The sequence below is a fragment of the Schistocerca piceifrons genome, chromosome 2 (assembly GCF_021461385.2).
Source record: "Schistocerca piceifrons isolate TAMUIC-IGC-003096 chromosome 2, iqSchPice1.1, whole genome shotgun sequence".
Taxonomy (NCBI): Eukaryota; Metazoa; Arthropoda; class Insecta; order Orthoptera; family Acrididae; genus Schistocerca; species Schistocerca piceifrons.
In genome coordinates, this window is record NC_060139.1 from 577,610,832 (window position 1) to 577,624,117 (window position 13,286).

General features: G+C 37.1%; 1 protein-coding gene across 1 annotated transcript in view; it reads left to right on the plus strand.

The window, feature by feature from the left end:
* LOC124777773 (cytoplasmic dynein 2 heavy chain 1) overlaps positions 1-13,286 on the plus strand; it is an 829,086-nt gene that overhangs the window by 333,045 nt on the left and 482,755 nt on the right. The window contains exon 28 of the mRNA XM_047253283.1: positions 5,174-5,312. Within this exon, the coding sequence (XP_047109239.1) occupies positions 5,174-5,312 (139 nt within the window). The remainder of the gene's footprint in view (positions 1-5,173; positions 5,313-13,286) is intronic.

Sequence of the window (13,286 nt, forward strand, 5' to 3'; positions counted from 1 at the left end):
AGGTAACTGAAATTGTACATGGAAAGAAATGAACTCCAGATACACCTTTCAGAACCATATGAACTAAGTCATGGTGTACCACAGGGCTCTATTTTAGGTCCCCTTCTTTCTTTTTTGGTATACATTAATGATTTCCCATCACACATTAGGGATTCTGAACCTGTAGTGTTTGCAGATGACGCTACCCTGTTGATTGAAGGAAGTAAAGAAGAAAATCTCACTGCATCTGTAAAAGATATTACAAAAGATGTGTAACAGAAGTAGAAGTAGAAGTTTATTGTCTCATTACATACAATTTCAAGCCATTGACTTAAAAGTATAGGAGACTCGTCAAAACACAAAAACTGGTTTGCAAATTTCCTTCTAATACCAGTAATATAATATACAGTACTGAATAATTACTTAATTAAGCAGTTAATAATTTTTCTTCAAAAGTAACAAACTTTTAAGATTAACAGTCTCAAGTATTTGATCTCTCCTGTTCAGATTTTCAGGTTGTCATTTATGAATTCTTCTACTGAATAGTACCATTTCTGCACTAGTTTCTCATATAAAGATTTTTTCAGTGTTTCTAAATTTATGCTGAGCAATTCTCTTCCTTTCACTTTGTTATAAATTTTCATACCCATATAATGTGGAGTTTGAGCATTTACATAGTGGGTGGGCAGCATAAAATTATTTTGATTTCTTGTGTTGTAATAATTTTGAAAATGATTTGCTACAAATAAATCAGGATTACTGTGTACAAAGATAATCAGCTCATATATGTATAGTGAGGGAACACTTAGAATACTCTCAGTTTTTAGGAGTAGGTGACATGATTTTCTTCGCCCTACATTGTGCATATTCTAATGATGGCTTTCTGAAGTTTTAGTGTTTGACACATATGGTCTGAGGTACCCCAAAATACAATTCCATACCTTATTACTGACTCAAAGTAGCTGTGATATACTACTTTTCTTATGCTTATACTGGTAGCATTGTACAATAATTTCATTGCATATTCCAGGCTATTTAATTTATTTGCAAGGTACTGTATGTGTGACCCCCATGATAGATTTTTATCAAGTTGCATTCCTAGGAATTTCACAGAGCTTGCTTCCTGCAAATCCTGGTTTATGTGACTCACCTGAATATCATTTAATTTTGCTTGTTTTGTTTTAAATTGCATTAACTGAGTCTTTCCCATGTTTAATTTTAACCCATTTAGATCAAACCAGAGTTTTCTAGAGTATTTAATACAGTTTGTGGGATTTGATCTGTAATGTTACTTTCAATGATTAAAGATGAGTTATCTTCAAATAAAACTGAGTGACACTCAATATTATGTGGCAGATCATTTATGTACAACAAAAACAGAATGGGACCTAAGACAGAACCTTGGGGTACTCCTTGTGGTTTTCCATTCTGAAGTATAAGTTCCTCTCTCTGATGTTATAACCACTCTTTGTCTTCGGTTGGTTAGATAGGATTTAAACCATTCTAATACTGTGCCCCTAATTCCATACTTTTCCAGTTTACAAAGTAGCAAGGAGTGATTCACACTATCAAAGGCCTTTGATAGGTCACAAAAATTCCTGTGGCATGCAGTGAGTTGTCTAGAGACGAGCTAATTTTATCAACAAAATTATTTGTAGCAGATATTGTGGTTTTGCCTTTTTGAAATCCATACTGATTTTTTGAAATTATTTTAAATTTTTCTATGAAATTTTGAATCTGTATGGTGACTACCTTCTCAAATATTTTTTACAGTGATGGAAGAAGAGAGACTGGACAATAGTTTCCCATGTGTTCTTTTGTGCCTTTTTTGAATAGTGGCTTAACTACTGCGTACTTCAGTGTTCCTGGAAAATAATCTTCTTGTAGGAACAGGTTAATTATTGTAGTTAGTGGCTGCACAATTATTTTAGAGACTGTTTTTAACACTTTTCTTGATATCCAATCCCATCCTGCTGATGTTTTACTTTTTAGTGACAGTCTCACATTTTCTGTATCTTTTACTGTAGTTTTTGTAAAGGTACTGAAGAATTCACTGTCAAGTTGCTCACTGTTGAAGAAATTTACCATGTTTGGATAATCTGCCACATTAACATTAGATTTGTTTACTTTTATAAAGAATTCATTAAACATTTCAGAAATTTGAGTAGGATTTACAATAGTTTTATCCTCTATCTTGATTTCAGAAATATTGTGGCCTCTATCTGTGGCACCTGTTTCAGCTTTGATCACCAACCATAATGCCTTTGATTTGTTTTCACTATTCAATATGAATATATTATTTGCCAGTTCTTTGGCTGCCATTACAACTTTTTTAAATATATTTTTGTAATCTTTTACATAGGTAACAAAATCAGGACTTTTATTATGTTTTAGTTCCCTATGTAACCGTCTTTTTCTTGCACTTGAGATTTATATTCCTTCAGTAATCCACTTTACTTTATTTCCTACTTTTTTATGATTTACAGTAAGGGGGAAAGTTTCATTAAAAACGAGCAGGAATTTTTCCAGAAAAGTAGCAAAATTTTCAGAGCATGAAATACTGTGATCTGTAGACCACTCCACCTTATTTAATCTATGATAGAATAGGTTTATATTTTCTTTGCTGAACTGGCAATTGGTGTAGGTTTTTTCGAGCAAGGTTCTATTGTTTTTGGTAACTCCATAAACAGAGTGCAATGATCAGAAAGTCCTAAATCTAAACAAAACTTATTTGCATCATTATAAGTGAAATTGGTTAAAATATTATCTATACATGTTGCAGACACTTCGTTTGCTCGAGTGAAATCAGTGAAATTTACTCTGAAACCTGATGTTTGAATCATATCAATGAATTCTGTTGAGTTATTGGCTTCACTGGCTAGATCTATGTTGAAAGCAGCAGTTGTTATGATTCTTTTCTTGGTTTCTTTTTGAAGTTTTTGCAATAGACACTGGAATTTCGACAAAAAATATTCTGTTATTTCTGCACCTGGAATTCTGTACACAGATCAGATTACAATATTTTGCCCTAACTCTACGCAGTAGCTTTCAAATATACATTCTTCATTAGGGAAATTCCATTGATCTTTCCACTAGTATGCACGATCCTCCTTGAGTTAAATTACTTCTACAAAAGCTGCTGGCAACATAAAAATTATCAAGGTTGTTTAAGATTTTGATGCTGTCCTTTGTAAGCCAGTGTTCATTCAAGCATACAGTCTTGATATTTGGTATTTCTGACTAAATGATGTGGAAGTCGTTAAGTTTTATATCTCTGCCATTTGTGTAATTTGAACTTAACTCATTTATGTTCAAGTGCATTAAGAATGTATTGTTACCTATTTGAATATTCCTAATGGCATCTGGGTTGAAACGCTGTTTGCATATTTTTGTTTCAACGTCATTATCAAGTTTTACACCCCCATCTTTGCATACTAGTTTCCCTTCTTAAGTATGATCTTACATATATCACTATACAGGTTGCTGAATGTTGCTGATCCTAGCCTGTTCAGATGCAGTCCATTTTGTCCTAGACATTTATCACTAATAAATTTATTCGAATCTACGAAAACTGCACCAAGTCTGTTGCACTGCACTCTGATGCGATTGTTTATCCTGCCTATGTATTTATCACTTACCGATCTTCTGTGCAGGATACTACTAATAATTAACTTTGATGCTGGGTATACGTTTTTCACCATCTGGATTAGATTTCTTGCTTCGTTTACCATCTCTTCTTCACTGCTGTTTCGCAATGAATTTGTCCCCACGTGGATGAATGGTTTACCAGAAACAGGCTGGTAGTTAATCCCCAAAAAATGGTACTCATGAATTTCCACACAGATAAAAAAAAAATGCTCCTTAACCCATAATATGTATAGATAACCAAATCATTAGTGTTGTCAATGAAACTAAATTTCTTGAGATTCATATCCAGGAAAATCTTAAATGAAGCACTCATATCACATCCCTAAATTCAAAACTAGCAAAAATGACCTATGTAGTAAGAATTTTTTGCAACAATACTAGTGCAGGAACGGTTAGGGCTGTATACTTTGCTCGTGTTCATTGAATACTGAAGTATGGTATCATTTTCTTGGGAAATGTACACAAGGCCATAACAGTTTTCAGGAAACAAAAGGCAGTTATGAGAATAATGAAACAAGTGAGCAGCAGAAAACCATGCAAACCTGTCTTTAATGATCTAAAGATCTTACTGCTTCCCAGCATTTATATACTGGAAGTAGTCATGCATGTAAAAAAAAAGTATACTGAGAAAAGAAAACCTTTTTCCTCAAAACAAAAGTGTCCACATTACAGTACCAGGTCAGACAGTGGCATACACATTAATCATTGTAACACCACACTGCAAAAAAGCTGTATATCATGCAGGAACAAAATTATACAACAGATTACCAAGACATATAAAATCTCTTCCTGAACTACAGAGCTGTAAAAAGTCTGTGACAGGCTACCTTCTGAAAAACTGCTGCTATTCAATCCCGCAATACCTCATGCAAGAAAAAATGTAATTTATATCTTTAATTGTAGAAATAAGTTAAAAATATACAGTATTTAAAAATTGTAATTTTCAACTGTATAGATCCAATTTGTTATAAAAATTTAAACAATGTATTTTTGATTTTTGAAAAACAAATAGATAAAAATATTTTCTGTCCAATATCCTGTGTACGATATATGTACTGAAAAAGAGATTTATATGGACAAATAAATAAATAAATAAACAATAACAATTTACTGTGGCTGTGTACACTTCTGCATTCATTTTCAATTTGACACATGACCTGGTATTGTAATACTGATAATTGTCACTATGAATGGATTATCACTGGTCACAATTAAGTGGTGACATACGTGCCTTGTGTTTGTGTTTTGGCTTTTTAATGTATAATATGACTCACTCCACAACCCTGAAGGCTCTCCTCTGTAATAGACTCTATGGAACACAGTGTGCGAATCAATGAATGTGTATAAGAAGGCAAGCATGTTGTTTTAATTAAATTCTCATATTTGCAATAAATTAAATTATATTGTGTATGGTGCCATCATTTAATGAGATTATGTGGTTGTTCTTCCATGTATCTGCTTTTGGTAGTATTATGTTATGCATATTCATTTATTGATAATAATACAAAATTAACATATGTATGATATGATCTTTGAACTCTTCCAGATTCTATTCCCAGAATGGTGATTCAACTGTAGTTCGTATGGTAGATGCTGAGTTCAAATATACCTTTGAGTATCAAGGAAGTACACTAAAACTGGTGCATACACCACTGACAGACAAATGTTACTTAACCTTAACCCAGGCAAGTAGTTGAGTGTTTGGTATGATTAATCATGTAAGTTGTAACTTTCAGTTTTTGCGCTGTGCTTGTACAAGTTTTGTATTCAATACTAAAGCTAGATTTCAAGTTATTACCAACTGTGTCTATGTTGTAGAACAATACATACAGCTTGAATCAAAATGCATAAAACAATGTGCTATTGCTCATTCAGTCAGCATCAATATGTTACAGTTGATAAATTATTTATCTGTTATGCACTACATGAATTGGTAGTGGCATAAGAGTTGATAGTGTCCCTCTAAAGCATCACAATAACCAGCTCTAAAAGATAAAAATGCAAATCCAAATATGTGGAAGGCTCAGGCAGAAGACTGTAAACTCCAACACATAGTCACCACAGATCTAGTTTATCTGTTTGAACAAGACTATCAAAGACAGGAAGCAGAAGTTTGTCAATGATGGAATTGTGGGAAATCTAATGACATTCTTTACCTCCAGTTAGGTTCAACATTCACTGATGCTTGTTTTGTGTATGAATTGTTCATCAGAGCTAACAATAGCATTAATTCATGTAATCCTCCTATACTACAGAAGAAAAAACATTTACTGAGAAACAAGTGGTGATCAGTAATGACAATGGGAAATGAATGGCATACTTGATCTGAATGTCATTAGAATTAAACCTAGCATTCACAGGTGTATTGAAGCACAACCTTTCTTCCAGCTACATTAATTTCCTTCAATTCCCTCATCTGTCAGCTCCCTGTTCATTCTGAGATAATTTTTGTTTTCTCTTGCTTCTTCTCTGTGATGAGGTCTCACTTATTGTGATCATGTTCCCTCACCTTTTCTGTGTGGCATAATGATGGAACACTATGTCATTCTAATATTTATTTAATTATTTATTTTTTCAATTATATCATTTTTTGTGTAGCTAAAACTAGCTGAACACATACAACAAAAATGCCTATACTAATTATTACTTCTTCTTACACTGTAATTAAAAAAAGCAATAAAAGAGAGAAAAAAATTATCTTCTACTATACAGTTACTATTTCATCTATAACCAATTATTCAGCTACTATTACTACTGCTTCTATGACTACAAAGCTACATTTCTCACAGTTGTTCATTCTGTCAGGTCACCATTTCCTTGCAGAACTAATATGTCAAAATTGTTGAAGGATATTCCTACTACTGTGTCTGTCCTGAAACTACTCTGGTGAATAACCTGGTGTAAAGAATGGCATGTCAGCAGTATTTGCTCTGTGTCAATCAGTTCCATGATTCTCTGTATACCTTCAACATCTACCATTCTATAACAACCCAACTGGTTAAGGAATCTCATTCTTTGTCTCTCCCTAATAGTGGAGAGGAATTCATAGGCTTTTCTGCCTATGTTGGAAGTATCCCATACATGTTGCCACAGGTGTAAATTTGATATTGTATTAATTTATTCATACTGGTCTCAGCAGCAGGTATCCTATGTACTTTCATTTGTCTACCTAAGTGTGTTGTGTCGTGAAAATACAGTAATAACAATGTGCACTTGATCCATAAAAAACTTTATTTCTTGTCACAGAACTGCATAATTAGGAGTCAACAAGTCAGAGATACTTCTCCAAGGTATGTCATTCCTCAACATCATCCTCACCATGGTTGACCTCTAAAGGTTCGACCAACTGCACAGTACAAATGACCATGTGACCATATGGTGTGCAGAGTATTATTATTCTTATCTTCACACCTCTCTGTGATAGTGCTCTCTCTATTTTGCTCTTTCTGCACATGGGTTGTGGATGTTTGTCCTCTTGTATCAGAACAATGTTCCCAGGTCAGAATTTGATGAGTTTAACATCATGGAAGTTTATCAGCTCCAACAGTTATTCTTTCATCCAACATTTTCAAAATTGTCAGAGAGTTGCTACCTAAGCTGGAATTCCTTTTGCTAGGTTCATGTTCAATGTAGGCTCTTGTCATGTTGAAATTGTTGCAAGTTTCTCTCCATTCAGAAAATGGGAAAGGGTCAGTGGATCTCCTTGTATGATGGGCTTTGAGTTCATAGTGCTTACAGTACTAATCAGTATACTGTTCAGTTGTTCCTCACTGAACCTTGTGAGTCCCAGTACCTTTCTGAGGCAATACTTTATCCCACCATTCTTTCCCACCATCCTCCCTACCAAGCCACCCGTGAGGTAATGAATTTCCATATCATACTGTGGTGGGCAAGGAATTTGTAAGTCTTTGTGGTAGTTAACACTTTCCGGAGCTGTGCTAGTTCCACTTCAGCGGCATGAAGTGTTTTCACATTGTCTGTGTCAATCGTCGTATGGGGTAGTCCATGACTGGCAGCAAATTGCTGGAGTACCATGAGAAACTTATTTGTTGACAGGTGTGTACTGAGTTTGAGGTGCACTGCTCTCATGGTAGCACATGTGAACAGAGTGATATGTGGCTTTTGCATTTTCCTTGCATTTTTATGAATAATGATCCAGCAATGTCTATTCCTGTTACAGCAAATGTTTTAGCAGGTGTAACTCATTCTGATGGCAACAGTGCTTCAATTTGTTGCCCTTATGGGCCCTTCAGGATCTTCCACGTAAAGAAAAAGGGTAGGATTCTTTTGATTGTGTAACAAGGTATGATGATCCAAAATTCAGTTTGGAGTTCTGACAGTACAGAATGAATGCAAAAGTGATGAAAGCAGACATGTGTCTCTTGGATAAACAAGTATGTGGAATGGTGGGAACTGTCAGGGTGCACGGAATGTTTTTGTTTCTTGTTGAAGCTAGTGAACTGCAGTTGACCACCTATGCACATCAGTCTGTCTTGCATGAAAGGATTGTGCAATGTTATTTTTTTTACTCTCCTGGCAGAAGTAAGTTATTTTGGAGTGTGTGTAGTTCCCTGACAAAGGACTCTCTCTGGGCTACTCATATCCAATATGTTCAGGCAGCTGATAGTTCAGTGGCTGTAAGCTCTCCTGAAGATTCTTCCTTCTGACAAATGTTGTGTAGGGAACAGAGAGTCCATGCTGTAGTGTGAACGAGTGTACAGTATGAGCTGCATTTAGATAGGTTCATGAGGCTGGACAGTGTAGATATTGACAGAACTTGTCTGTGGTTTTTCTTTGTATTCTCCCCAGGTGGTACTGTCAGAGTATCAGTTGGCCATCACTCAGGAGAGAGTGCAAGCCAAGATGGTTCATGCCACCAAATTTCAAGGGTATATATTTGAACTTCTAACACTACCATTTCCTATGACTGCTTCAAAACTCATTATTACATAGTGTGATGATAAAGAAAATCATTTCTTCAGCTAGATAAATACCTATCTAAGTGTGTAGTTGTCATAGCAGAAAACAGCAGTGGGGGAAAATAAAAAAAGTTCTAAAATGGTTGTTGCAATAAGCATACAATTTTATACGCATTTTGTTGCATCAATACAGCTGTGGCCCCAAACATAATCTTCTTGTTGTCCAGGTTTTTGAACATACTTATTCATGTTTTCATGATATTGTGGTTTATTTCCCTTACACACATTGCAAACCATGGAAATTATGCTTCAACTTCCTGCACAGTATTAAAGAGAGTCTTCTTGCAGCCTTTCGCAGATTTCATAACGTTCACTGCCATCAATTAACAATTTCATTTAACACATCAGATACATTTTCAATTGAAAAACACAGTTTTCATTATAAAAGACGCAGTTACACACTCTGTTCACAGTACAAAAACTATCTTACTACAGAGCACCTAGACAAAAACTGTTCTACTCGAGCTTGAATCAAAGAATCACTCACTTCTGGTGCATATGACAAATGATATACACTGCAAAAAAAAAAAAAAAAAAAAAAAAAAAAAAAAAAAAAAAAAAAAAAAAAAAAAAATTAGTACACCTTGAAAGATGACATCACATTTGATCCAATGATGTCTAATGCCCTGTCAGGGATAGTAGATTCACTGATAATAGTTTCAACATTGCCTGCCAACAGGTAGCACAATGGCATGGCTACCCTTTAATACGGAATACTCACAGTGAGAAGGCTCAGTGTGGTGAAAATGTGTGAAGCAAGCAGCCACACATGCCACTGATGCTTCTTGCAGCCAACTGAGTGAATTTTAAAGCGGTCAAATTGTGGCCTTCTGAGTGGGGGGATGGTCCTTTTGGAGAATTGCCACACAAGTTGGACACACTGCATCAGTTGTGCAGTGATGCTGGTATTAGTGGTCACCTGAACATTCTCACTCCCATAGAAGAGGTTCTGGATGTCCATGCAACACAGACACCCGTCAGGATTGTTGTATTGTAAGACAAGTAGTGGCAGATTGTACAGGTACCACAGTGCAGATAAGACAGTTTGTGAGCCCAGATGTGCCAACATGAACTGTTGTGAACCTGTTATTAGCAGTGAGAACATGAGCATGCACACCTCCATGGCACCAATATGCACAACTCAACCATTGCCATCAGAGGATGTCTTGCAAGATGGAATAGCATGCTGTGGTTTTGTGTGATGAAAGCAGATTATGTGTACATGCAAGTGCTGGTCATTTGTGTGTATAATGTAGACCTGGTGAACACTGTCTCATAGAGTGCAGTCATCCTAGATACACTGGCCCCACCCCAGGCCTTATGGCCTGGTGTGTGATAAACAACCCGCATTCACCTTTGTTATTTCCAGTGCTCAGTACATGAAGAATGTTGTTAGAACTGTTCTTTTGCTGTTCTTGCACCAAGGAGGAGATGTGTTGTTCCAACAGGACGCTGCTTGCCCACACACTGGCAAAACTCAATGTGTTCTTCAAGATGTGCAGCAATGTCTCTGGCCAGCACGATTTCTGGAATTGTGTCTAATCGAGCACATGTGGGATATGATGGGATGAGAAGTTACTCGTGCAACTCATCAACCAACAACTTTTACAGACATGCTTGAACAGGTTGAGCAGGCATGGAATACTGTATCCCAGAATAGTATTTGCCATCTTTATGGTCAACTGCATTCCAGAGTCAGTGCCTGCATTGTCACCTGTGATGGCTATACCATCTACTAATATGGGTGTTTCAAGTGTGCCATTGTGCTCCTAGGACCCAGTCATGAGTTCTTTTCAGCCAATTCCCCTGTACCATGTGTCCTAAAATAATTTTCCAGCAAGAGAGACAGGAGAGAATAGTACAAATGGATTGCAAAAGCTCTTCTGATGACTTTCTGGTGATTTCGCTGGGGTCAATACTGAAGTAGTCATCCTTGGTTTTCCAATCTACGCCTAAAACTTGAGAGTCAGTGTGTGAGGTTCTTGCCCTTTGGCTTTCCAAATAGTTTTAAGTTGTTCAGAACTGGTAGCCCAATTTGATAAGAAGAGACTGATTAGTTTCATGAGGGCTACCAGTTCATAGTACATGGTGATTCCCAAATTATTATTTTCTGCTGTAGAGTTACAGAAGCTAAAAATGGGCTGTAGGTCAGGCTGAATGGGAGCCTGATGAAGCCATATTATATCCTGTTGTCCATTGTTTGAAGTTATCCCATTTTGTTCTGGTTAGTTCTGAACCAGAAGAATCTGCTCAAATCTTTGTCTTCTTCATTCAAGACCAGTTGAAGGACTGGCTGCATGATGCCCATGATATGAGTGGTAGAATATGGTCTGAATTACTGTAAAATCTCTAGGATCTGAGGTAGTAAATTTGGTTGGGCCTCTAGCACTTTGTTCAGAGATGGTGCATTGCTCTCTTGAGATGACACATCAAAGACTATCCTCTGCTTAATCTTCTCATGTTTCTCTCTCCTCGCTGCATGATGTGGGAGATAGAAATAATGCCTCCCCTGAAAGTTGAGTGGGAGTGACCTCTTCTTACTCCTTTGTTATGTAGTATTTGCATTAAGTCATAGTTCAGTTGCTTAAAGTCTTCTTGTTGCTGAATTCTTATCCTCAGGTGGTTGAATCATTTCTCTGCTGTCAGGCTGTTACTTGGAAGGGTTTTATCCTGTCCTTTGGGTAGTAAAACCACTACTTGCTGATCGTTTATACAGAAAATTGCTCTGACCTCCTCAATAAGTCTCACGTCCTTATTGCTCACAGATCAGTCTTGATTGGCAGTAATCCCTATAATTTTCAATACCAAAAGTGTTATCCAAGTCTGGAGGAGACCAGTCAGAATGAACAAAATTCTTCACAGTTGCATGTACACAGGATCCTAGCTTGTTCCCACTAGGTTGTTGTTGTTGTTGTGGTCTACAGTCCTGAGACTGGTTTGATGCAGCTCTCCATGCTACTCTATCCTGTGCAAGCTTCTTCATCTCCCAGTACCTACTGCAACCTACATCCTTCTGAATCTGCTTAGTGTATTCATCTCTTGGTCTCCCTCTACGATTTTTACCCTCCACGCTGCCCTCCAATGCTAAATTTGTGATCCCTTGATGCCTCAAAACATGTCCTACCAACCGATCCCTTCTTCTAGTCAAGTTGTGCCACAAACTTCTCTTCTCCCCAATCCTATTCAACCAAGTAGGTATCCAACCAAATAGGGAAGGAATTAACACTAAAGGTTCAGAGATGTGTGTTGGCGAACTGTCCTCACCTATTTTCCAGTAAAAATCACCTCCCCCCCCCCCCCCCCCACCATGAGAATCTCCACAGGAATAATTTCCACTGAGTCAGTTTTTGAATCCGCTAGTATAATCTTATGAACATATTATAAACTCCTTACATGTAGTAAAAAAGGTGACTGGTTTGAAATCACAGGAAGACTTTCAAAGGCAGTAAGTGACACTGAAGAATTCTTCCAAAGCCCCTTGATATTAAACTGAACAAGTCTGTTGTGGTGTAAAGCCATAGGCTTTGATTCAAATGAACAAACAGTTAATTCTCATTGATTTACAGTCTGCAGCTTCAAATATTCAGTCAGTGATTTTGCTATGAAGCTGGATTGACTTCCGACATTCAGCATGAATCAAGTTGTCCTGTATGTCCTGAGCCACATACTTGCACTGTTTGAAGGTATGTGAAACCATGGGGAGCAGCAGCTACTTTTCTCATGGAAGTAATGTTTACCTGAGCTGCAGGAGTCTCAGATCCTTTCCTTCATCGCAAATTGACTTATGATGCAGCTTTCTACACTAAGTACACTGTGCATTTTCCTTCTTCCTGCAGTCTGAGACTATATGCTTATGCTGGAGACAAAGAAGACCTCTGTTTGCCTATTTCATTGTATGTATTTGATCATTGATACAAACAATCTTCTTACAGCCCTGTGCCCAGTGATCATGAGATTCACATTAGGCTCAGGAAAGTTCTTGTTTTCATATGCATGTGGAATGTGGCAGCCGTGAGAGTGGAGTAGAGATGATGGAAAGGTCACTGTATATCTTCTGTGTGGTAAGCACCCATTCCACGTCCTTGCCCAGAAACTCCATCAGCTGCAAAATATCTCCGTCATCCCTAATGCTTAACTTGAACTATCTAGCAGTGGCATACTTCATCCAGAAAGGTGAGAAGAATTTTCACTCCAAGGGCTCGGTCGTATTCACTCACATCTTCCCAAGAGCCCAGAGAGCCTGAATATGCTACTGGCATTCAGTGGCTTTTATGTTAGCGAGGTGGGCCTGAATTATCCAGTCCTTAGTGCCATAAGCATTGGAGCATCCTCTTCATTTCTGTGTATGTCTCTGCTGTCGCTATAATTCCTTCTGCTAAATACTTCAGCTCAGCTGAAAGATAGCCATGAAGAAATGTGTGTTTATTGCCGGCATTTACTGATATGTCCTTGTCGAATGACTGATCAAACTACTCTCAGAACCATGTCCATGTCTGCAGATCACTTGAAAAGGGCTCAAGCTTGATCGGCAAAAGTTTTTTTGAAGTTAATGCAAACCGTTTCCGTATTTTGTGTAACTTTTGAGAAATAGTGCATTTCACATGTCTATCACTCTTCTCCTTTTTGAATATCTGTCTCATATTTGCCATTGTCTAATAGATCATGGGTCCCATAATCTTG